Genomic DNA, 27,751 nt, shown 5'->3' with positions numbered 1-27,751 from the left:
AAATCTCCTTTTGCCTTAAATACGAACTATATGGATGAAAGCTTCAATAATTTGAAGTATGAAATAATTTCTGAAACATAATGACTTGAATTAAAATAAAACATAGTACAGGATAATTCCACAATTATAAATTATTTTAACTTAAAACATAACAGACCTGGATATATGATGTAGATATTAGTATGTGCAATATTGAAATTTTTCTCCTCAAGTGAGATAGCATTTTATAAACATGGTTAGATTTTTTGCACTGAAAATGTATAAATTTTAATACAGAAAATATAACTTAGCGAACAAATAAAAAGAGTTTCATGGAAAAAGTAATTTTTGCTCAGTTGATTGATTTTTAAAGAACAAATTTTATACTAATTAAAAGAATTAAACTTTAAAGAATTATCTTTGAAGCAGATTTATTTTTAATTGAGTTTAGCAATTAATTAATTTTCTAAAAATTCTTTGTCAAGATAATTTTGCAAATTATATAGTAGATGATAATGATAACGGTCATAGTTCAAAATATGAAAATCTTAACTTTTATATCAAAATTAGTTACATTTAAAAAATACTGAATGTTTCTCAATATCTATGTAAGTAAATTTTTTCATATTTTACAAAGCCTATCGATAAAAAAACAGTAAAAAAAATTGACAGTTAGAAACTATCATAGTATACTTGTATAAATTTTTTCTGAAAACTTACTTTAATTTTCTTAAAGGCTTTAGCTTTTGCTGAATAACGTGATTCACAAACGTATACATCTTTAAATTCAAACTCCTGTAAAAAAATTAAAGAAAAAAATTACAATTTAGATAAAACCACTATAAAATTATAAAAAAACTGTTTATACTTACACTAGGCTTTAGCTTAAAGTAGTCTTTTACAAACATTACATAACATTTGCCCATGACTTGGTTTAATGGAGTGCTGTTATAATTGTCACTTTTAAATACCTCCTATAGAGAATACATATGAAATTTAAAAAATAGAAATAAATAAAATTAGAAAGAATAAAAATAATTGATTATTTTTAAGGAAAAAAAATAATTATTCTGGTTTTAAGCACTTTTTAAACACTAGATTAAAAATATACTGGATCCTAAAAATTTGCCAAATCTTTATCTGGTATTTGGCAAAACGTGTATTTATTTACGCAATTGAATATAGGTGCTATATCAAATAATTATTAAAAAAACTGCAAGACATTTACGTAAGGAAAGCAATATAAAAATCATTTATTTTTCTTTATAAAACAAATACTTCTAAGTAAATTTATTATTTTATACAGTACAACATGTTATGAACTATATTTAAATAAGTTTTATAAAAAGAAAATTCTGGGAAACTAATAGGGTATATAATTAAAGACCCAAAACTTTGCAAGCCATATACATAAAATAAAAAACACATCAAACTAAGAAAAAACATAAGAACAAATATTTTGAATCAAATAATAACTAATAAAATTCAGATTCATATATTAAAAAGAACCTTGCAACATTATAACTTGGCTATTGATGAAAATGTTAAAAAAAAGATTAAGAAAACTATTATAAACCATTAACTATGAAATTAATAAGTTAGGATTTCATAGCATGAAGAATAATATTTTGAAAACAAACCTTTTCAAGAAATTTTCTAGAAGCAAGATGAAATGTTTCGTTAGGACGATAAAACCAGCAACCATAAAGCCATTGTTCCCCTTGATTATCTCGCCACAGTTTTTCAACGTGCATAATATGAGGCTCCATTCCTTTCTCCCTAATATCCAAATGTTTTTTTAATTAATCATCGAGAAAATTACAACATGATATAAAACATAACACTTTCCAAAAGTTTTTAATGATTTCTTATATGCTAACACAGATTCTTTTCCCCAAAAAACTCAATGATCTAATTGACTTAAATTAAATTTATATAGTGATGTACAGTAAAAAGATATATTTTTGGACCAGACATCTATTTGACAGAAATATCTATTTTTCAGAACATTTTAAACAATCAAAGTAAACAAACCATTTTGCCACAAGAAAAAGAAAGAATTCTCTGCTTGGAATCTGCTATAAAATATTTTTAGGAAGGAAATGTGTAAACTTATTTATTTTGTGAAAATGAAGAAGGTGGTTCTTTTCCTCGTTTTTTAAATGCTACACTCATAAATACCATAACTTCAAACAAAAATTTAACAATGATTAAATTGAATGAACGGCAAAGTTAATAATTTAATCCCCATACACATTCGTTACAGGGTTTGCCGAAATCAGCGCAGCCCAGATAAACACAGCTGGTTTTTTCAGATTGAACCCACTTGGAAAAAAAAAAAAACATCCAACACCCTTACACCCATCCTTACACTTACTTCTTCACATTTTATCATTTCTAATTATCAAAACAAATCGTTTTTTTTTTAATTTTAAATTAATTGTTTTATTAATTTAATTTCGTAACTATGTACATAAAATTATATGAAGCAAAACAGATTTCAGTTATTTGATTTTTGCAAACAAAATTTAACAACTAAACTAAATACATGAATTTTAAACTAAATACATAAAAAAATAAATATTGCAGTACATTATTTATTAATAAAGCAATTTATGTGTAATATGCATACACATTACACACATTGCATAATTTATTTGGATTGTAAATCCTTTAAGGTTGACTAAAATACATTATTGATATTTCTAGACAAAGGATTTGGAAAAACAAATTTCAGTTTAAAAAAAATTGCCTGTGATGAGTATTTTAAAAGATTAGATCAAAATATTGCCTTCTTATTTTAAGATTTCTGTTATAAGCTATGCCTTTTTCAATACATTGTACCTCCTGCTCAGAAAATCAATAGTTTAGAATCAGTTGAAAATCAAAATATCTCATAGAACTACTGAATCATTAACTTCTCTTTTTACAGCTGGACTAGAAAGAATAAATTTCTAATTTTTGATTAGATAATTTTAAACTATAGAATTACTTAGTGCCTGAAAATCAGAAAAACTTTGTTACGTTAAAATATCTTATTAAAAAAGAATAAAGGGAGACTTTCTGATATTTTGAATTTTCAATTCAATAAAATTGTCATGTCACTTAGGATTAAACTATTATTATACATTTTAACAAATGCCAAAACATATTTTGCTTAATATTTGTGAATCTTATTCTTAATTACAAAAGAGAGATTGAATTATATGATAAACATATAACATTATGTATTAATGAAGTGCAATTTATATTGTAGACATTGATTGTGCATGATAATTCTGTTCATACATAATTATTAATTACATTTAATAAGCCTTTCACCATGTTCATTAAAATCTTAAATTATACACTTGGAATGTTTAGATAACTAATTTTTAAAACTTATATTTTATCATTCATTTCAAAAGTAAAAAGTATAATAAATATAAAAGTTGTTAATTTTTTGTATTTTGTAAGACAAATAAAAATTCATTCATTGAAAAATACACACCGTGCACTACAAAAAAATTATGTACATTTCATTACCTGAATGTGTACAATGCTCCTATAAATTCACTTTATTGGCTTTAGAGCAAATTATGTGTTTATTTATAATTAAAAAATAATAACTTTATTATGCTTTATATTTTACAAAGAATCATTTCAGTAACTTCATCATTATGAAATTTACTATACATTTAGAGGCAGAAAATGGACTAAAATAGTTATTCTTTTAATCATTTCTTTTATTATCTCCTTTGGTGACAATCAAGCAATAATTTTTCAGAGTATATTATATCTTATACTTATGTTTAATCCATATAAATATGCACATGCAATATGTATATGAACTAATAAATGATATTTATGCAATATTACATGAATAAAATATAAATTTGATGAAACTGGTAAATTGAAATGCAAAAAGAGGCTATTATTACCTGGGTTCGATATATACAAAATCTCCAACATAGTAAGTTTCAGCTTGGAATGTGGCACTATCAGAACTTAAAATTTCATTTGATTTTACCTCTTCTTTATCCTGCAATCAATAAAAAATAAAAAGGTGAAAATTCTTATTTCTAAAAGAAAACAAATTATGTGTAGTGTCAAGAAATATTTCATCTGCCTGGGGGTCTGCTTTATAATTCTATTTGTATGCATTTACAAAATATAAATTATTACAGTAATTATGTTAACACTAAAAGAAATAGCACACAAAAAATAAAGCTATTTCTATTAAATCTTTAAATTTATTAAAACGGCAATGAAACTCTTCGACAATGTAAACATTTCTTTTTAAAAATACAAGTCATAATAAACTAACATGTGAAAATTAAACATTGAATAATAAACAATAAAAGCAGCCCATGAAAGGGTTACCAAAAATATGAGAATAGAAATTTCCAAAACTTGCAACAAAAGTTTTAAGAAGAATGAATGGCAAATCGCTGAGAATATCAGAATTCAGTAGAACTAGAGTTAAGGTAAGGAAAAGGTCATATAAAGGTACAGTTGAAAGTCAGAGGAAAATGAAAATTGAATGGGCATTCAAGTGGAAGAAAAATATTATTCTGGGACAAGCTGGAGTACATATAAGTGCCAAGAAGTAAGCACTATCAGTAAAAAGTATAACAGCATAGTGTATTATACTCTTAAACAGTTTCAGAGGTATGATTCCAGTAAAAAAATAAACAGCCTTACTTTATTATTTGTTACCTTTTCTTGCTTGATCTCTAGCTCAGCTTCTTGTTGTTCTCGAGGTAACTTTTGGGCTCGTAAAGTTTCCACACTTGCTTGTAAATCAGCTTCAGAATATTGAAGAGCAGGAGATTGAAGAACTTCGCCATTTTTGCACAACACATCTCTCCTCTTTATAAAAAAAGATTGCAGTTCAACCGAATCTTCAAACACTTGGGAATCGGTGCGGCTGCGATGACGAACATGCTCAAACACTTCAAACATGTCTTCTTGAAAACGGTCTAACCGTTTGTATTTACCCTATGACAACAAAAAAAAATTTATTAGAACTTTCAAATTCGTGGACAATTTAAGACATTTAAAACCCAGACTAAGTTCCAATTTTCTAAAATCTTATATTCCAAGATTTATGAAGGAACAACGAATAAAATTCCAAAAGATTAGAAATTAAACTTTTAAATTACTATGAAATCTAATGCTGTGAGTACATTAGAATACAATATTGATTTGAAAAAGATTTCCTGCTAATTTTTTTAAAATTTTAAAATGGTTGTTCTTGCTTATAATAGTTAAAAACTTTTTCTATTTTATTACATAAATTTTCATTATGATAAACAGAATTTTTAGTTATTATTCCACATTTATCCTCTTTTACTAATATTCATTTGAGCAAAGTATCTACTCTTAACTATTCAGTTGGTTAACAGAATATTCAACTTGTTGAATGGTTAAGTATTCGGCTGGCCAAATAGTTATTTTATATATATATATATATAAAGGGTGTCACACAAAATTTTGAAAGAATTTTTTGTTTCTGAAGTTTTCTGTTTATGAAAAATTCTTTTTTTTCTCAAGAATTTTAAAATTTCTTTGGTCAAAAATTAAAACTTTTCAATTACTTTTTTCAAGCTTTGTAAAATTTTCTTATCGGTCCCTAGCTTTCCAGAGGTCAAAAAGAAAAACCCACCTTGTCATAAAATTTTAGTTTTTTTTTTATAAAAAATTAGATTATTTTAATTAAATTTTACAGCTATATAGTATTTTTAAGCGCACTTATAAAATTAATAAAAACAAAATATTTGATGCATTTTTTTATTTTTTATTTTCAAGCAATTCTATATCTATTACATTTAATATTCAAAGTATTAGAGTAAAATATACTTTATTAAATATGCATTTCATTACAAGCTTAAAAAAGTAACTAATACTTTTTATTTCTTAACACCATTGATTACAAAGAAGCTCCTTAAAATAACCGGAAGATATTAAGAAAAGAGGATAAATAATGTTTTGCATTAAACAACAGGTATATTTTTTTTACTCCTTTGCTGATATTCAATGAAAATTGGGAGTTAAAAGAAAACACATGATTGCGAAAGTGTTAACCAAGTATATTAGTATTGAATAAAGATTCTTGCACTAACGCCCGGTGGCTGAGTGGTAGCGCTTCGCGCTGCCGTGCCACAGGTCCTTGGTTCGATCCTTGGGCCGGGCAAGGCCGACTCAGCCTTTCATCCCTTCAGTGGGTCGATAAAATGAGTACCAAGCATGCTTGGGAACTAACACTGGGGGTTCCGCGTTCGGCTGACCACCCGACCGGAACAAATGCTCCTGCACCCCAGAGTCCAAGGTCAAGAAAACTGAGATGGGCACAGTCGGCCTTGGCCCTCTTAATGGGCTGTCGCGCCACTGAGTTAGTTAGTTAAAGATTCTTGCACTAAATAATAAAAGTTAGCTGTGATTTAAAATTTAATTCCCTTACAACAAATTTATATTTTTTTAATGTATGCAATACAGATGCTTGAAACATATGCCAAATGGGAATATTTAAAAAGTTTCGCAAGAAGTTTTAAAATCATGTCAGAAGACTTAAATACCTTGTCAGGATGCATTTCGATCCTTGCCATAATTTTCGTACATAATATAAGACCAAAAATATTATTTCCAATGGATTTAATTATTATTTTTAACATTTATTTCTGCAATGAAGTAAAAAACATTAATGAGTCTTTTACATAAATAGTATTCAAAATATATGAGTAAAGCACTATTAAGTCAAATTCTAAGTTAACAAAGAAAATAAAAAAAGATAACTTACCTTGTCTAGGTTTCTTTTTATCATGTCCAGATTCAGAACTTTCCTAAAAATATCATGAAAATTGTATAAAAAACAATATAGATTATAAATTTATCAATATAGATTTTTTAAAAAAATGAATGAAAATAATATTTGATAATTTAAAACATTTGTTATTTAATTCAGAATTAATTACAAACATACATGCAATCAATAACCAGTAATCAGGATAAAGAAAATAAATTGTTATTTTAAATAAAGTGAACAAAAAGAATTTTTGTTATTAAAATATTAATTAATGATTGTCAACAAGAAACAACTTGCTTGCAAAAAAAAGCAACAGCAATAGTTTTCTGACAATATTAACTAGGTAATCCAACTACAATTTAAATATTATAAAAGAGAAGAAGCTATGTTTTCAACTAAATTTTTAAGACAAAAAAATGACATCCATTTTCATGAGAAATGCCTTCTTTCTAATTCATAGAGAAAGTACAAATATATGTATATTTGTAGCAGAAAACTACATTAAGTTTAGTAATGTTTTCTTAAAAAGAAATCTGAAATGTTTTCTTACTTAGCAGGGTCTGTGGATGTGTCTGTTTCAGAAAACTCAACTAAGGAATCACTAAAGCAACGCCCTTCTTCATCCTACATTTCAAGGAAAATTATAAATTATAAGTTTGAAAAAAAAAAATATTATGAAAACTAATAGGTAATAAATAAAATAACATTAATTTTAAATAACCACATCATGAAATAATTGTATCATAAGTTAACTCTAATTTCAATAAGAAAGCATTTTTCAGTTCATAAATGTGAATTTAATGGCTTGTAAAATAAGGTTCTTTGACAATAATTCTGATTTTTTATAGTAGTAGCTAATCAAAGGCCTGAGATTATCAGAAAGAAAAGGGGGAAAAGCATGTAAATAAAACAAATTATTGTATAGGTCTAAAAAATTAAGAAAAATATTTAAAGCACAAAAAGTTTATTAACTGTTGATATTTTTGTTTAAATATTGCTTCATGTGGAGAAAATATCTAAGTAAACACTACACAATTATGATTTACAGCTTATTTATCAAACTTTTAACAAGAATATGATATCACATTACTAATATACAAATACCTCAGAAAAATGGACACATTATCTTAAAATGATAGAACACTAAGCTTTAATAAAATATGGTTAAATTTTAAATTTTTTTTAAATATTTTTTTATTCAATTATTCATTATTTTTAATTTATTTTTTTATAAAATTATTAACATAAATATGGAAGACTTATACAACAAACCTTATAAAACAAATTTTAGTTTAATTAACAAAGCTTTCAACTTCACTACTGAATGATCCTTAATAAATCATATTGATTAATCTAAATTACCATTAACCTGAACTCATTCTTTTACATTCTATGGATTGAAACATTTATTTGAACAATTTCTATACAATTAAAAAATCCGTAATAGAATGTTTTCCAATATGTAATTACTTTCTAAAATCCTCAGAAATTTTACAAAATAGTTGAAAATGTTAAAAACAAAATAAAAAGAAGAGAAAGTGATAAAAAAGGGGGGAAATGCAGATTTTTTATGTATTAATAAATTATAAAAAGAATTAATGTAACCTGAAACAAAAATTTTACAACACATTGTTACACATATGAAATGCTAAAACACATTGCAAAATATACTTTTACACATTTTGCCAACATCATATCCTTGAACAAAACTATTTAGTTACATAACATTTTAAAACCATTATTTAATTTAGAAAAACTCTCATACAATTTTAATTAATTACCTGGTGGTTATAAGTAGAAATAAAAAGATCTGTCAGCAGCTCTTGCACAAGAGCTCTAACATTAGGCACACCATTATTGGTATCTTCACTGAGTTCTATCTTAGTTTGTAATGTAAACCTTTGGAGTGTGAGGGCATCCTTTAAAAAAGAAATTTATAAACAACTAAATTTTTTTCTCAAATATTTACACTAAATATAAAAATAAATATAAAAATAAAATAAAATTAAAAAAATAAGAAAAAAGAAACAATATACACTTTAAACAAGAATATATAAAAATTCAGAGAAAATATAACTTTAGTTCTTCATAAAATTAAATTACAGCAATTTGTTTATGATTTTTTTACACCAATAGTTAAGCTTTTTAATACAAACTGAAATGAGGAAAAAGACAACTATATGGGAGGAAAAACGCATTACAGAAAATAACTATAAGTTTATAATTTTCTAATTATCAATTACCGTATTTTTCGGCGGAAGCGCCGCGGCGCTATGGAAAAAAAAAGTTTTTTTTTTCCTACATGCGGCGCTTCCGACGAAATATTTCTTAGTAGCAAAAAAAATTTTCAAGGAAAGTTATTTAAGATTAAATAATTTTCTGAGAGAAAGACTATTAAAAAAAATTAATAACTAAGTCGACGAAATATTCACCCGTATCGCGATCTGCTGCAGAACATCGACAATTGTAATTTGAGTGAACAGAAAAGGAAGTAATAGGACCCTAAATCCGACACTCACGGGACTGACGAAATGCCGAACTTCGGATCTTTTTTGGAAATTCCAATATGGCCTCCAAATATCCATTGTTAATTTCAGAAAAACCAATAAATTTAGTCAAGTTTCGATCGTAGATTATGATGGGGTGAATTTAAAACTGGCCCATCTTAAGAAATTTTACTAATCAAAATAATAATCTATATAATATAATCAAGAAGAAATAATCCGAATCCTATGAAGAAGAAATAATCGTTTCTTCTTTGGAGCAAGATCATAGTTCTCGTTTTTTCTTTTAGATAACATTTTGTTTTAACAAAAGACGCTTACCTCGCAAGAAGAAAAAAAAAAGCTAACAGGGAACTACAAAAAAAAAATTTTTTTTTTTAACAATTAATGCTAAGAAACTAACAATGAATAACAACAAAAAACAAGCTAAAAACTAATAACGATAAAAAAAAAAAACAAGCAACAATTAACAAGAAAAAATAAAAAGCGGCAAAATAAAAAAAAATTTATGAATCGAATAAAAAACCGCAAAAGGGATAGAATTCATTTTGTTGTCCACGTGGTAGTTTCAATGTCAACTGGGTGTGGCCAATTTATGGTCAAACAGAAGAGGGAAATTTGGGGGTAAAGCACAAGCACAGCTGTCAAGATTGATTGATCAGTTTTTTCCAACTTCCATTTCTTTATTTTGTTCATTGGAAATGCAAGTGTTTTTACTTCTCACTTTATTTTAAACTGCTTAAGAAACAGATGTTTCTTTTGACACAGATTTATAATTTTTTTTTCAAGCTTTTTTATTTTTAAAAGATAAAATAAAGTAAGTTACTTCAACAGAATAAAATTCCAAATAAAAAGAATATAGCTGATTTTTTTTAATCTTATCAATATAAATTTCTTAAAAAAAAAAGAAAAAAAATTAGATCAGATTAAGTGCTGAATTTTGGAATGGTGGATTAGGGGTCCCATACCCTTTTCTTTTCCCCAACCCCTTTAAAATATAACTGATTGATTTCTCTTAAACAGCTCCAGTAGAAATGACAGGTGGAGGAGGTGGGGTACACCCCTCTTTTAAACATTTTCTTCTCTTTCTAAGTTGAGTCACATTGGGTTATTTCCATTGAAGGAGAGGGCATTCTACCCACTAAAATTCCACCCCCTAAGATTGTGAAAGTAAAACTTATTTCTTCTTCGCTCATTCCTTCTGAATTTTTTTGGGGCCTGTTTAGTTATTTCTTATTCTTGTTATTATTAGTTATTTCATTATTATTAGCTGTTTCGTTATTATGTATTAGTTTTTCCTCAAATTCTTAACGGTAATAAATTTTAAAATCTTTCTTTTAATAAATTTTTATTTTACTTTTCTTATTACATTGTTTTACTGATTTCTGTAATCAGTTCAGCGTTAATTCAGCTACTGTACATATAAATAATTTTTTTGCTGTTTTTCTGGAGCGGTGCCAACTGGTAAGAACAACTTTATTTTATATCGTTTTGTTGTTTTCTTTTTTTTTTTGCTGAAAAAGAAATTTTTTATTATAATTTAGAAATTAAAACTTTACTTTATGAAATGCATACAAAAATTTAATTTTTTATTATACAGATATTCTAAATGGTAATTTAAAGGTCTCTTCTAAAAGGATGCTGATATGCCCGGTTTAGCGCCATTGCGGCGCTTGCGCCGGAGCGGCGCTTACTATAACTTTTTTTTAAAAAATTTCATTTTTATCGATGTGCGGCGCTTGCGACGAAGCGCCGCTTTCGCCGAAAAATATGGTACATTGATAAATTAAAATATTGATAAAACCTTTTTGTTTTTATTAATTTTAAACCTATGAGGGTTTATACTCAGAATGATTGTCACAACTTTCATGAGTAGCACTACCATAACATAAGAAAAATACTTAGATATTTATTACAAAAAAAAATTACCTAAAAGTTTGTGCACAAATAACATTGAAAAGAAAACAAATAAATTTCATCACAAAACATAAAATGTCAGGGAAGTTATTATAATTTATTTAATATTTTTTTAATGTCTTAATGTATATTTGATGAAACATTATCAAACATAATTTCTCTATCACCTCAACAGGATCTTACTTTTGATGAACATGCCTTTCATATTTAAACATATATATACACCAATTCTACATCATTTTTTCAGATTTATAAAATTTAAAAAGAAATGTACTAACTTTATAAATTTGAGAGTCAGGCTCATTATATTTGCAAGCATTATCAAACATTAAGACGAAGTCTGAGAGCAAGTCTTCCAATGTTTCATACTGGCCTGCTTTCAGTTTAACACCAATTTTGTCTAGATCTACAGGCCTTTTGATTACTTCATAATAATCAGGATAGTCCTATAAATTAATAACATTTGTTTAAATAACAGTTTTTTAACTACAATAGAATAACTACATTTTTTCTCATAAATTTTTTTCAAGAGCTAAAATTTTTAAAGGATAGGCTAAATTGGAAGAAAAAAAATTTATGATAAAATGCTTTAGTGCCCAAAAAAATTCATTAAAATACATCATTAAAAATTCAAATGGCTCCTTAAACACATCCTAGCTCATTTAATACAACCTAATGATATTATTACCTTATTATTTACTTATGCTACTTTTGAATGTAAGAAACAATACTCTAATATTGTAAAGTATGAGCTTATGTTTCTAAATAAGAATGTTGTGGGTAGAATTCAATTTTAAGAGTATTACTAAGTAATAAACAGTCAAATGTTAAGAAATGTAAATAGTTAAAAGTGGCAACAATTTAGAAACCTATATGCTATACACTTGAATACTTTTTCAATAAGCATACCAGTGCACCTAAAAATTTTGTCAACTATTTCATTTGATTTGTTAACAGTTTTTCATAATGGATTGATTTGCGTTTATTTAAAATTATGCTAGCATTATAGTTAATTATAATTTTATAAAAAGTTGTAACAATTTCACTTTTTTTTTAAATATTAAAACTGTCTTAAAATTAAAATTGCAAATAAAGAAAAAATAGAGAGAGAGAGAGAGAGAAAACATATTTAAATAGAATAGAATATGGAATTGATTTAAATAGAAATAAAAAATTTATTAACCAATGATAATGAAATTAATTTTAAAACTTGACATGTTTAATTCTAACAATTTTCATTTTTAAGTAAATTTATAGGTTTTCAAATGTCAGCTTTACATTCAAGAAATTACTTAGCACTGGCACAGAGAGTTTTAGAAATTTTAAGAACCAGTATGTGCATACTTAATCTTATCAATCCCATCATTGCACAGTGGATGGGTTAATTAATATAGTTTCAACTACTTCTTTAAGGCATTATTTTAAATTATTTGCTCTTTAAAATAATTAATAACAGGGAAGTATTAATAACTCTAAAGAGGAAAATATATTTTTTGCCAACACAAACTCTTTCTTTGATAATGAATGAACTTGATTTGACTTTCCTCATACTCTATATTTGATAAAGAATTCAAGGCAGAAATTCATTTTAAAAGCAGGTTTGCCTGCAAGGAAACACTCAACAATATTTATGAAGAAAGTTTCTATTAAAAACATTTGTTGCTTAGCAATTATGGAAAATATGAAAAGGTGAAAAATCAAAAAATTTTATAAAAAATTTCTCTGTAATCTAACAATGAAAAAGACATAGCCTAGCAATGCAATTAATTGTCTTAAAATGAATTTTTTGACAAAATTTCATTTAAGTACAGCAAATTGTTCCCCCCCCCTTTTTTTTCTAAACTAGCAAGTATTGGTCAATACACAATGGAAAAAATATACAGTAGGGAACCGATTATCCGGAACGATCGGGACATCGCTATTCCGGATAACTGATTTTTCCAGTTTTCTGAATGGCTACAAAAGCCGTATTTTTTATTATTAAACCTAACTAAAAAAAATAATAAAATATTTGGAAATAATCTTAAAAAGAAGAAAAAACGATGAAGTAATACACTAATGATTATTTCCAAAATGATGGTAAGGTAAACATTTTTAAAAAAAGAAAGAAAAATCCTAAAATCTTATGAGGAAAAAAAATTGCTTTTTTTAAATGGCGGGAAAATTTATCAAATTTTGTTCCGGTTTTTTGGTTTTCTGATTTCCGGATAACGGGTTCAGTACTGTATTAATATAAAAACAGGTTTTTTATTTCAAATATAGTAACAATATTTTCTAGGGATAATAAGCATCATATTACAATTATAAACAATTTCAAAAGTTGAATCTTACCCCTTTAGACGGCAACTTGTTAAAAATAACAGAAAGTTTTCTACCTCTGTTATCATTATATTCTTTTACAGCATCATAAAACAATTTAAGCTTATGTTTTATACCTGTCACATTGCTATTTCTTGGTCTAAAATAAATCAGAAAAAAGGACATTAAATATTTGTAAGAATTTTAAATAATAAAAGTACAAATATTTAAAACATTTTAAATATAACATTTAACTTATTTGAAGTATTCATGGGTAATTCATGAATAAAACATAAACCATCTTTTTTTCATGTATATATTATTCCAATACTGATTTCTGTTGATCAAAAAATGTCAGGAACATATAAGAGAATATCAGGCTCAAATAAATCAGGAATGAAGATTTTTATCCTACCATAATGCACTTTGATTGTACATTATTTAAAGTGAGCCGCAAGCCTTTCTGTCTTTTCGATTTGCAATTTGAATACTAATATAGAATTGTCAAGAGGTGAGTTAGCATAAGCAAACAGAGCAGCAAGTTTGAGCACAATTTTTATTATTTGACTTTCATAGTGTTTTAAGGAGCCAAAAGGTGGCGAGCTCATTAACGGTTTCTGAAAAATTCAAATTTGCACTCAAAATACTGATGTTATGGAATAATGCCAAAAGTAGCAGAAATAATAAGAAATCTTGTAGCAGTGAGTTCACAGACCTATTCCTCACTGATTTGCACTATCTTTGTATATTATTTTAAAAGACCCAAAGCAGCACGTTCATGCATGAATCCTACTTCTCGTATTTGCGCTAAAATACTAATCAGATGGCCTCAGAGCAATGCTGTTTAAGACAACATGAAACGGTACAGCAATGAGTTTATATAATCTGCCCAATTGACCGCTATAGCCACTTTGTTAGAAATAAATCACACAAACTAAAAAATTTAAAGCAGTAGATAAAAATTGAGAATATGATTATCAGATTTTTTATAGACTATTAATATAAACAACTAAATAATTTTAAAAAATCAAGCTCATAAATACAGTTATATTTTCAAAACTTGAAGGTATACGGCATAAGTATGATTAGTTACATTGAATCATCCTATTAAAAAAATAATGTAGTCTCTGTAACATTTGTATAATGTGCTCCAACTCCAAGCTTTTCAAAAATGAACTTAAACTTTTAGAAATTGATGATGTAGAGAGGGTGCGAACCCTCAATTGTCAAAGCTAAAAAAATTTTTAAGATTTTTCACTATTTTGAAGAAAAAAAACTTGATCATCTTATTGCTCAACCTTACTACATATCTTTGTGTTTAAAATTGCCCGTGAAATTTAACTCCTTTAATGTTTTAAGAACATGCAAGCATTTCAAATTTTCAAAAGAATTCCAAAACCTCCCTATCATGAAATCTCCTACCTCTGATAGTTGAAAATAAAGTATTTATAGTCTTTCTCACATAGACTGTGATCTAGTATGCGTAAGTCAAACCAAGAAAGCAATGTAAAAAAAACAGCAAAAGAAAGTTCTATGAATGCCTTTAATCAAGAAATTTTTAAATCTTCAGTTGCAAATATTCTTGGAACTTATGCCACAACTTCAAGACTGAAGAAGTTAAGATTATTTTTATTGTTAAATATAGTTCTGAATTTGAATTTTAGAAACTATTTCGTTTATAAGAAAGAAAAAATTTTCAATAAGAAATCTGATTCCCAAATTTTTTCTGCTTGGTAAGACTTGTTTTAGTAATTTTAATCTTATTTTTTGTCTTTTCCCTCTTTTTCTTCCTTACTTTGTTCTATCTCCCTTTTTCTTTAATGTTTTTGCTTTGTTATTAATTTGCCATTTCTCTTCAAGTGAGAATTTTTCAAATAATCATTTTATTGCCTAAAGTGATTTTTTTTTTTCTTGTCTGGTGATAGGTGGTTTGCAACAAGGTAAATACGTAATTTGGTATTATATGTACTTAAGTTATATTAAAATATTTCTTTTTTTTATAGTTCAAAATCTTGTGAAAATTTAAAAACAAATAATCATTTCATAATTTCATCCAAATAAATACAAGAATCTCAGTCAAAATTTTACAACTTCGTAGAAGTAAATTAGTGACCATACTACATGTAAACTACTTCGAAAAATTCAACTTGGCTTTAATCTTAATCAATTGTTGGATTTAAAATTTTATTAAATACAATTTATTAAAAACTTTTTGCAAAATGTGTATTTATTGTTACCCAAAAAAATGACCAAAAGTAACAAAAAATCAAAAATAACTTTAAAAAAAGTAAAAAATTGTATTTTCACAGAACATTCAAATGCCTATACTGCTAAGGAATTAAATTTAGTGACCACTGTCAAAGAATTTTAAAATTATATGATAGATAGGTCATATGAAACCTTTAGGTTGACAAAAAGGTGGGCATAAAGATAGAAAGTTTGAGAATTTCTAATTAAAAAATTTAAATAAAATATAAAAAAATATTCCTAGAGAAATAATTACCTTGTAGTTTTTTATCTTTATTCATCCCCCGTCCCCGAATAACAAAAGTTAGAAATTTTACTCAAGAAATTAAAAACATCAAAAATTTAAAAATATTCAAGTACAACATTCACAAAACATAAATATATCAAAGTAATATTCAAAGGTAATATAAGCATTCCACAAATATTACTTAAAATAATAAACTTTGAATTGACATAATTATGAACTAAATAGATTAACCTAAAACACTTGTTGCAATTAATAAAAAAAGGATGCAGTGCAGAATATTTTGTAGGTTAAAAGCAACCAATTAGTTAATATAAATAACTCCATATTAGCAATAAATAATTTTCAAAAAAGTGAGAAAAGTTTAACCAAATCACCACTAAGTGTTCATTGTGCATTAGATTTATTAAAGGAATGAAGGAAGATGGTATCTAGGTTTAATATGACTGAAAATTAAAAAAATTATAAAACAAATAAATAATATGAGAAAAGCAAGCTTAAAATATAAAAACAAAGCTACATTAAAATTGAGGCAAAAATTTACACTATAGAATAAAATGAAAAATAAAATTTATAAAGCTTACTTTATTCTGGGGCTTCTATATTTGAATTGTTATTATGTCAATTGACAAGTCTCAAAAAACTCATTTCATAAGCAAAACAAAACCATGAATTTGTTTGCAAAATTAGAATACATTGAAAAAGTGTAAATGTTTTAATCACATATTTGTTCACCCAAGACCAAAAGATTAATTAAGAATGTTTCATTTCTTTTTTAATTTTCTCAACTATTTCCCTAATAAATATTTCTGCAAACAAAGCCCTTTTTAATAAATTTAACTGAATTTCACAATTTACATTATTTATTTCTAAATATTTTCATACACCAAGCAAAACATCTGTTAAAAAAAATTTCTTTTAAATTTTTATGCTTTTACTAACATCTATTTAAAAACGCATCAAGACTTTATGATAGATTAGCATTTATCACAACTTTTGTACAATGAGAATTAGAATGCCTATAATTTGGCTTAACTGAGAGATATCTTGGTTAAACAGTGAAATATTTTAACAAATTTAAAAAAATTCATATGAAATAAAATTTTAAAAAAACACTTGACTCTTAATAATACTAACTGTCAATTTAATGATGAAAGACAAACATAAATGTTAGTAATCAGATTGCATTCAAATTTTGGATAATGCCACTTAAAAAAATGTTAAAATTTATATGGCTTACAACTAAACAATTATTCAATTAGAAGCTATTGCCCATGTGGAAGTACTTTGATTTCAATTTTAACTATTTTCAATATTGTCAAAGTTCTCTATGTATTGAATTTTAGAAATAATTTAAAATTTGTCCATCAGCCAACGAATCACACAAACCATCGTAAGTATGAGTTCGAGACATATCAGTACAGTAAGCAGCATGTATTTAAATTACTTTCAGCTCTGCCGAGAGGTAAGATAGAAAACTTATCCCAAAGCTCCATACCTCACAAATGCTCCATACCTACTACTACCTCCTGCACCTCTAGAGCCATATTTCAGTATTGTAAAATTTATATGCTATTGCTCGAAAAAGGCAAGATTCGTCACCAATAATTGATATGACAGGACCGTTGCTCCACTTATGTTTAAAATTTTTACAGCCTTTTTAGAATGGATAAAAATTAATTTTAATAATTACTTTGTAACGAAGTTTTCTTTCCTATAAAAATACCGAATTACTCTACATATATACTTAACATATAACTTACTATTCAACTATCTTCTAAGACTTCCTAACAAAATTAATCAACCAAAATCAATACTTAATCAATACCAATAATCAATACTTAACACTACTTAGCACAAAATTGGCAGTTTTGCAAACAATTTTTCAACTCCTATTTAAAGGGGAGGAATACCAAAAAATCCTTCCTTAGTGAGTGCCTACATCAGTAAAGGAACACACAGTTCAAATATTAATTTGCTAACTTCAGTAGTTTAGGCACTCTGATGATGAATCAGTCAAGCAATCAGGGCATGTCTTTTTATATGCATAGATTAATAAATTAAATTAAACTAAAAACTTATTTTATGCGTGGATTATTTTTACATCCCAGGACAAACAAGTAAAATACTTATTGAATCACTTAAACAATTGTAGGGAAAATGTAAAAAAAAAAAAATAAAAAAAAACACAAAAAGAGAAATTATTATTAGGTGTACTAACATTAAGGAAATGCAACTAACTCTCTAACTATTTCAACATTAATAAGATCAAACTTCTTACGGTTCTTCTGACTAAACTAATGAGACACTATTTCGTAGATTGGTGTTACCCTAGTGTTTTACGGGTCAAGAATCCAATAAAGACATATTTATTCAGTATGTTTTTATGTCTGATTTTGTAAGTTAAAACCATGTCCACAGTAATTAATTAGCATATTAAAAATCAATTCCTCAAAACCTTAAATTTGACTGTTAGATCATGAAAATCTAATCACTAGATTTAAAGTTATTGAGAATTCCCAAAACTGGAATTTTCTAAAAGAAAAAGGAAGATATATTTATTCCAAGGCAATAATACATTTTCAGGTCTGAATCTGCATTATTATTATCTGCAATATAATTTGCATTAATTAATGGGTATGTCTAAAAATTATCTCTATAATTTCAGATTAATAAATAAAAATACAATCATTAAATGAAAATTTATTTGGTCCTTTTTCATCATTCAAGCTTAAACATATTTTTACTGTATTAATTTAATGCAGGTTATATTATTATTTGAAATGAGTACAAATAAATTAGCTAAAAAATATTAACTTTTGTATAAATTTCTATTTAATTCCCTTCAATAGAATAAAGTAAGCTTTATATTAAAAAAAATAAATATAATTTAAAGAAAATAAGCCAATAATCAGGTGCTGAATTCGAAAATAAATAAATTCAGGAAAACTTTTTAATGCCTATTAAGTAATTTGCCTCAATAAATTTGTAATAAAAACATAGATAAGAAGAAAATAAATATAAAAAGGATAAAATAAAATAAATTATATTTAGTTTACATACAACTCTTCCTTAGCAAACTCCTTTATCACTCTGAAAAAAGATAAAAATAAATATCAAGCATGAAATAAAATAACTAAAGTAAAAAAAGTTTAACGCATCAACCAATTACAAAGCTTTTAATGAAAGTAAATTACCTTTTAACAGGAGCTCGAACTTTTGGGGTCGTCTCTACAACAGTGCCCCCTAACTCCCGAATTTTGGAATTAAGGGTGTTTTCCAGCGTAACAGCATCTTGGTAAATTTGGGATCCCTCTTCATTATAATGTTTACAATTAGCAAACATTAGTCTGAAGTCAGCAATAAGACTGTCTTCATTAACATACTGGAAAAAAAAATTCACAAAAAATAATCAGATGGAGTAAAAGAAAATAAATAAAGTACAGTAGAACTACAACAATACAAACCTAAATTGCTTCTTAAAAATTATAAATTAAAAGAGTTTTTGAAAAATTATTCATTGTATATTTATGGAAGAAAACAAACAATCAGTCCTTAATACAATTGGAATGCTAAATATACAAAATTTGGATTATACAAAAAAAAGTTCCAAATAATTTGAACAGAAAACCTTATAAATAAATTTGGATTAGAAAGGATTTACTGCATAATATTTTCCACATATTTATAATGAGTACATTATAAATTTAAATTTCAAAAGATATATATTTCAATTATATAGCTTTTTAAAGTTAATATATTTATACTTAAAAATATTATTCAATTTTTTGTTAATTTGATTTTTAATTTCATCAAGTGCGAGGAAGCATGCACAATTTGTTTTTCACAGTGCAAATCAACATGAAAAATATATCAAACAAACTGAATCATAATAAGAATTAAAATATCAATCTGTAGAAATATCTAAAAAAAAAAAATTCAAAAGAACTTAACAAACGAAATAAACAAAATTTTAAAAAAAGAGGGGAAACAAAATAACAGATAGAGGAATAAAGCATTTATTAAGAAGCATTATTACGCTGTTTTCTAGCAATTGAAGCACAGAATTTTTAGATTATTCAGACTGCGCAGACTATAAATTGGAAATTCAAAATATAAAATAGCAAGAAAAAGTTGATAAACTATTTAATGACAGTAAAAGTTGTAGTTGATCGAGAGAACGAAAGATTAACAGCGTTTAAAAATATAAAGATGAAAATGCTCATTACTTCATAAAAATATTTTAAAAATGAACATGTTTAAATTAAAAGTTAATGCAGTTACACAATTTAGTTTTGTTTAGTTTGTATCAAAATACTTTTAAATTTTACGTACAAAACTTGAACTTAAACAAACATTAATAACTGTCTGAACAGTGAACATTATCTTCTGATTTCAATAAGAAATTTAAACTTGGTAAAAATATACGAATCAAATGTGGGGTTTAGCATCACAAGTTCCAAGTATAATTCCGCAAAAACAGAATATAAAATTTATGAAATTTACCATATGATAGTGTTAACTATAGAATAATTCCAGTTCTAGATCAAAGGGCAATAAATGAATAAATTGTGCAATAAATGAAGATAAAAAGGTGAAGTTTTCCACAATTCTTCGTTTTCATTAATGAGAAATGCATTAGCAATAGAAACTATAAATTTAATAAATTTGCAAAAAAGTACTCCAAAAACAAACCTAACATTTACAACAATATTTTTTTAAATAAACTATCTTAAGTATTTTTATAATTAAAAAATCAGTACCTTTTCAGACTTAATATTACTTTCAATAGTTTTCATGTCAATAGGATTAGTGATGATTTCATAGTAATCAGGATAGTCCTTTTTAGATGGTTTTTCCATAAACAATTCAATCAATGAACGATCATCATTATCCTATATAAAAAAATAATATATAAATTAAAATTTGAACAATTTTAAAATAAAGAAGTTCTTAAAGAAACTTTAATTATAAATTGAAACATTGGTTGTTTTTTCTAAAAATGAAGTAACTGACAATTCAATTTAAAAATAAGTACAACACTTCTTTATAGCCTATACCTAACTTCTGCATGCTAGTTTATTTATACTGACCAAAGTTCTAAAAAAAAATTATACTCATAAAATATAATATTTTAACAATTTAATTTGAAAAAAGATGCTTCTAAATAAAATTTAGGCTCTACACATCACATTAAATTTTTATTCGCAAATAAATAACTTTGATTTTGAAACCTCCAGTCACAGGTTTCTGTAAACTGTGATACTTTAAATATATTTTGCAAATCTAATTTATTATTTAGTAAAATGATTTTTGTTAGAGAAAAAAAAAACTTACATTTAAAATTCCTATTTTAGGATATCTCCAATTTATGTTCTTAGAATTAATTTAAAAAAATTTCTAGTGAAGGCTTACAACGATATTTATGCATATGAAAATATAATTGCTACGAATCAGAAGACAAAACTTAACTCGTTTTAAATCATCCATGTATATAATTTTCTGCTCAAAAAATCCCAATAAAAAATATGTAACATTAACTATTTAATTTTAAAAAAATTAAATACCACATAGCTATGTAGAGTTTTGTAAAGAATCTTAGCCTTCTTTTTTAAACTCATTTCACCATCAAAACTCCTCCTTATTTTTTTAACTTCAGGTAATGGAGAAGAAACTATTTTCTTTGGTTTTCTTTTCGCAGCAGGCTCTTCTTCATCTTCACTTTCAGATTCCTAACATAACAAATTTCATAAATAAAAAAGTACATAATAATTACATGTAATAAATTAAAATTTAATTCTAAACATTTGAAACCCAACTAAGCCATCTTTTAACTAGCAAGATTTTAGAATAACAATGCTAACTATACTTAATTACAAATTGCACATTAAAAAAATATGCAATAAAAGATAAACACATACACAATTGAAATATAACACACCTTCATTTGCTCATTTATCAACTCTCTGGCTTTAGCTTGCATTATTTTCTGAAGTTTTACAGCATCCTTAAAAAAAACAATAAATAACATAAGATTCAAGTATGTAAGTATATATATATATACATTATACATTGAAAAAACGCACAAAATGGGACATTGTAAAATTGAGGTAAAAAAATATATATATATAAGTTTATTTTTTAACAATTGACACTTATGAGATGAACCACTAAAAAAATGTGCAATCTTCAAATTTTCTTTGTTTTCATATGGAATTTCAATAATATCTCTCTAAATATTTACTATTGTTTTCAAATTTTCTTTATGGTTTACATTCACACATGTTTCAGAGTGTTTTTAAGCTTTTTAAACTCTTGATAAGTTGTGGGTATATTAGCCAATATTTTTTGCTCGTCGTCCTAACCGTTTTTACCACGATCATTGGAAGCAAGGATTAAATCAGATAATTAAGACATTGAAAAGTAATGGGATGTATGTTGCAGTTGATATACACATCCTAGACTTCAAAAGATCTTCAGGCATGAAATTTTATTTTGAAGGGCCAATGTTCCTGTTGGATACCAACAAATAATTCACCTCAAGAAATTCAGATGTTCCAGAATATTTATTTTTGCTTTCAAAGCATTTAGAGAGTCAGCAGAATCAAAAAAAAGAAATTATGATCGAACCAGTTATTTAGTGTAACATTCATTAGATGATTGGATAATTCAAAGATTCAAAGGTTAAAATTTGCCGAAAAAATTTCACTCATAAAACATACTTCTTTTAACCACCCTCCCCTCGCTTAGCTCATCCCATCACACACCTGATTTTTACTCAAGGATGAAATCCCCTCTCACAGACAGAGGCTAATAAACATATGTCTTTAAAAAAAGAAAAGAAAGAAAGAAAACTCAGAAACAATTTGTACGAGTTTAGTAGTGAAAAAAAAGGATTTTGATCTGCTAGAAAAACGTATAAAGCAGGATTTTCTTTTAAAGGGTAACGCAAAATCTGGGATAATTTAATACTATCACTATGGCAATTTTCACCAAAACAACATGAAACAAACAATGCAGCACATGAAACAAACAACATAAAACCAGGGTTTCACCACATATGTATGTATACATTATTTGAATCATAAATACTTATTTCTCAATGGGTTCAAAACTAAACATTAAAAAATAAGTAGTAAAATATTATTCAAAAACTGTTACAAACTATTATATTATTATATGAATTATATAAAAATAACTTATTTTAAATTAGATTTTAGAATACTTACCTTAAAAAGCTTTGAATCAGGGCGGTTGTACTTTTTAGCATTTTCAAACATCAGATTTAAATCATCAACAGCTTCTACTAGACTAGGATAGTGTCCCATCTAAGAGAAGATGTAAAATTCACTAAAAATGTAAACTCTTAAAACAAGTTTCATCAAATGCATCATAAATAGTAAATAAACATTAAAATTAGGTAAAAAATTAATCAGGAAAAATGCTAAAAACTTTGAAGAAAGAGTAAAGCAATGCATAGGTGCATGCCTATATTTCAAACAGATCATTTTCTAAAGAGATAGGTTGCAGAATTGGGATTTAGAAATCTTAATTGTATATCAATGAATTCAACATTAAAAGTATTTTCCTAATCTTTATTAATTCAGAAAATAAACTAATAAGGGAAGGCACTTTTTTCTAGAAATAAATTAAATGGAAAAAATGTTGCAGCCTGAATGTTTAAAAGCATACTTATTAATTTAGATTTTAACCCTGTTTAATATAAGAAGCAGAGACACATGATTATACATATGAGTAAATAGGAATCAAAAGGAAAAAAAATAATAAAAAAAATAATTTAAAAAATTTACAACCAACGGACGAAGCTACTAATTATATAGAATCCGAAATGTAACGTGAAAAAATTAATAACTTTTAAATCTCAGACTAGTCATCATAATATTTTATTAAAAACATTCATTTTCAAAATCATCTGGTGATCCATCGAAACAATTGATGAGAATGTAATCAACAAAACTACATATATTCACCATGAAATCACTATGTTAAAAAGTAATTACTCATACGTGTGATTATAAATTAGATATTATAATAAAATATTATTAAAATATTAAAAAAATTATGTGAAAATTCGTAAAGTAACTGCTGGAAAAATTAGCATAAAACTACATCGGCTTAAGATGAAATCAGTAGTTTTTTTAATAAATTCGGGCATTTTCGTAAAGGCAATTTAGTATAATAATATTTTACTCTGGCTAACCAGTATATATTTTTGCTTTGCATACTACTTCTATAAATGACTTCATTTTGCAGCATTCAATGTGTCACAGAAAATATGAATAAAAGAAATTATTTTAAATTCAATGAAATTTTGTTATTTTTATACTATAAAAAACCATGACAAAGTTTGTATTGAGATTTTATTATATGTATGAATTTCTCCTGAAATATATAAAACGAAGAAAGGACTCAATTATGCATCTTAAAAATAATAAAATTGAGCTTACCTTCACTTTAGTTCTTATCTTAAACAGTGACATAGGCTGCTTAATTTCTTTGTAATAATCTGGATATGACCTTTAAAAAAAAGATTAATAAATATTAATCTGTGGGTAAATTTTATGCTATGAGTAATAAATTAAGAATATGAATTTCTAATAAGAGTCGAATTGAAACTTTCAAATATTTCATAAGTTGAACATGCAATATTAGTTCTGACAAGTAAACAAAAGTTTATTTTTTTATTTTATTTTTTTTAATTAAAAAATTATCAGCGTGAAAGTTTGCATCAAGTCTAAATTTTCAAATTAAATTATTTTATTTACAAATTTATACATTTAGAACTAAAATAAATAAATAAATAATAATATTGGATAAAGATTGTAATTTGTTACTTAAACATATATTTCTAAATATTTGAAATTAATACAGGTAAAAGCATATAAATGCTAATGATATGAATAGGGTATCACTAAAATTTATAACTCAATACACTAATCCAATATGCAACTATTATATCAAATTAAATTTATAAAATAGCAGGTTAATTTTATAAAATTATAATTTTTGTTAAAGAGAAAAAGAAAGAAATTTAAACAAAATTAAAACATTACAAAATTTATGGAAATATATCCAAATACTTATCTCTCAAAAATATAAAATGCAGTGATCATTTGAAACAATAGTTAATTTTACACAAAAACTCATCATTTTTTATAACACTATTAGCAAACAAAATAATCTTCAATTGTTTAACAGAATAATTCTAAAAATAATTGTGTTAGAGTTGAAAAGTAGTACGTATAATAAAAAAATGGAAAATTTTAGATTTTTAACAAAAAATTTTTAAACTACTAATTGCATTACTAATTGCATAGAAAGCAAATAAAAAAAATTTAATGATTCCAAATTTATAAATTCCAATTCCTAAAATTCCTTTTTACTATAAATTATCATCTGAACTTAACAGAATTACGAAGGACTAAATAAGTCACAGTCAAAAGAATTGTGTCTCACACTTGTATTTCGTATCAGACACATATATAAATTGGTCATGAAAGATTCATATTGACTTTTCAAAAAATCTCTCTCACACAAACAATAAAATTATAAAAGTCAAAAAAGAAAAAAATTGAAAATTAATTTACTGTCTTACCTTCTTGAAGGAAGAGTCCAGAAAGGTTCGGAAAGAGTATAACCTTGAGGATTTGCATAATTTTTAACAGTTTCAAACAGAATCCATTGAGGATTATTATCAGCATCTTCAGGATCAGATTCGTTACCATCGTCATCAGCAGCATCCCGACTTTCATCTGCCACATCTACAGACATTGGGGAAGCAATTTCTGAGGTAAGATCTATCTTAGGAATTGCCTCTTGTTCATACTTCAATGCTGATATAATTGCAGACCATTTCTGTCCACCAGCTAGTCGTTTATTCCTATCAAGTATATTAAAAAATAATGATATAAATACCATATTAAAAAACAATCATGTTCCTTAAAAAGCAACGATATTTATCTTTCCAAAATTAGAAACTATTTCAAATTGCATAATGAATAAGATTTATTTTTAAAATATTTTAATTAAACTTAAACATGGTAGTTTAAACTAAACAAAAATCATAATAAACTGAATACCGACCAGAAAATCGGGTTAAATACATGAACAAATTTTTTTTTTTTCAAAAGCAAACAACTTTTTAATTACACTTTGAAAAAAACATCTTATTTTCACTACTACAAACATAATGCAATCTAGTTTAGAAGTTCCTTAAAAAGTAGTTTTGATCAAACATATGGCAGCAAAAACTTATTTAGAGCTAATTGCTACTCAAGTCACTGCAAGGAAAAAGTATTATATGTAGGAATAAATATGAATTCAAAAAAAAAAAGGTAACAACAATAAATTTCTAAAAAAACACTAGTTTTTTAATAACTTATAAAAAGAGATATTTTTAAGTGGTCGTTGTAGTTAATATTACACATCAAAACTCTTTCTCACCGAAGTAAAAACTCAATTTAAACAGCTATTTTTAGAAAAATTTAACCCCAATGCTATTTTAAAGTAACACCAATAGAAACTATATATATATATATATATATATTTCCTACAGCACTGTGATATAATTTGAATAATAAGCGTATAATATAAACCCTATCACGCAGGCACAACGGTCAAACCTGNTTTAGGATTTTTCTTTCTTTTTTGAAAGATGTTTACCTCACCATCATTTTGGAAATAATCATTAGTGTATTACTTCATCGTTTTTTCTTCTTTTTAAGATTATTTCCAAATATATATTTTTTTTTTTAAGTTGGGTTTAACAAAAAAAACGGCTTTTTGAAGCGATTCAGAAAATCGGAAAAATCAGTTATCTGGAAGAGTGATGGTTCCGATCGTTCCAGATAATCTGTTCCTGACTGTATATATATGTATACACAGCCATGTGTTTCCTTCCCCTACTTTAGGTTAAAAAAAGTTTACATCACAGGAATATAATCTCACATTTTAAAGTGTAAAGCATTTTATTTACTAGTTTCATAAATGAGTTCCAGAATATATACTGGAATATTTAACCAATTCAAAACCAGTAATTTTACTAATTGCGTTTAGGAATTCAATGTTTAAAGTTACTAAATCTGTCTAATACTGATAATATTAGACTCAGAAAAGGATATAAGACCACAATAAACAAGTTATTGAATAGATCCTCAAAATATGTCAAAGGGAAAAACGCCTTCTTAATAATAGGAGAAAATAATAAATGAGTTTGACAAAAACAAATTGTCTTTCACAATTTCAACTAAATTAAAATTATAGGGTATTTGCAGAACAGTTAGAATCTATTTTTTTGAAATTCTGGATGCAAAGTTTTCGAAATAAAAGTTAATTTTACATTAACGAATCAACATCAGATTCATCAAATTGAATATGCAAAAACTAAATTAACCATGGATTCCAAATCAAATATGAATTTATGAGAAAAACAAACTAACTTTAGTAAAACATATTAAATCTGTTGAATGAATTAGCCATAAATTCATCACCAATATATAATTACCTAATTCTTTCACTTGATTTTGCTGGATAGGTTTTTCTCTGATCAATTTCAGATTTCTTTATTAGAATAATTTTTCTCAGGGTAGCAGCATCCTAAAATTGATAAATTTAATTTTCAAAAAAATTACAAATAGCATACACAAAATCTCGTAAATTTTTTACAGTCATATCATACAATTCCTGCAATGTTCAGTTTAATTAAACATAAATATAGTCAGTTAAATATAACAGCAAAAGAATACACACACACACCAA

The 27,751-nt window shown here is 25.7% G+C and overlaps 1 protein-coding gene across 17 annotated transcripts in view; it reads right to left on the bottom strand.

Moving 5' to 3' along the window:
* Window positions 1–27,751, bottom strand: part of LOC107448102 (protein polybromo) — a 65,708-nt gene that overhangs the window by 24,319 nt on the left and 13,638 nt on the right. For 10 of the 17 annotated variants that reach the window (XM_016063202.3, XM_016063200.3, XM_016063208.3 and 7 more), the window contains exons 8-26: window positions 27,498–27,589; window positions 25,590–25,874; window positions 24,442–24,511; window positions 23,203–23,301; window positions 21,915–21,980; window positions 21,541–21,705; window positions 20,737–20,868; window positions 19,171–19,358; window positions 19,037–19,066; window positions 13,516–13,642; window positions 11,463–11,630; window positions 8,545–8,682; window positions 7,314–7,387; window positions 6,758–6,800; window positions 4,663–4,959; window positions 3,900–4,000; window positions 1,620–1,758; window positions 852–953; window positions 700–774 (exon numbers count right to left, since the gene is read on the bottom strand). In XM_016063202.3, coding sequence (XP_015918688.2) covers window positions 700–774; window positions 852–953; window positions 1,620–1,758; window positions 3,900–4,000; window positions 4,663–4,959; window positions 6,758–6,800; window positions 7,314–7,387; window positions 8,545–8,682; window positions 11,463–11,630; window positions 13,516–13,642; window positions 19,037–19,066; window positions 19,171–19,358; window positions 20,737–20,868; window positions 21,541–21,705; window positions 21,915–21,980; window positions 23,203–23,301; window positions 24,442–24,511; window positions 25,590–25,874; window positions 27,498–27,589 — 2,391 coding nt within the window. The remainder of the gene's footprint in view (window positions 1–699; window positions 775–851; window positions 954–1,619; window positions 1,759–3,899; window positions 4,001–4,662; window positions 4,960–6,757; window positions 6,801–7,313; window positions 7,388–8,544; window positions 8,683–11,462; window positions 11,631–13,515; window positions 13,643–19,036; window positions 19,067–19,170; window positions 19,359–20,736; window positions 20,869–21,540; window positions 21,706–21,914; window positions 21,981–23,202; window positions 23,302–24,441; window positions 24,512–25,589; window positions 25,875–27,497; window positions 27,590–27,751) is intronic. The other 7 variants (XM_016063205.3, XM_071181472.1, XM_071181480.1 and 4 more) reach the window with 1 other exon arrangement.

The sequence above is a fragment of the Parasteatoda tepidariorum genome, chromosome 1 (genome assembly GCF_043381705.1).
Source record: "Parasteatoda tepidariorum isolate YZ-2023 chromosome 1, CAS_Ptep_4.0, whole genome shotgun sequence".
NCBI classification, from domain to species: domain Eukaryota; kingdom Metazoa; phylum Arthropoda; class Arachnida; order Araneae; family Theridiidae; genus Parasteatoda; species Parasteatoda tepidariorum.
This window is presented reverse-complemented; position numbering and strand designations above follow the sequence as displayed.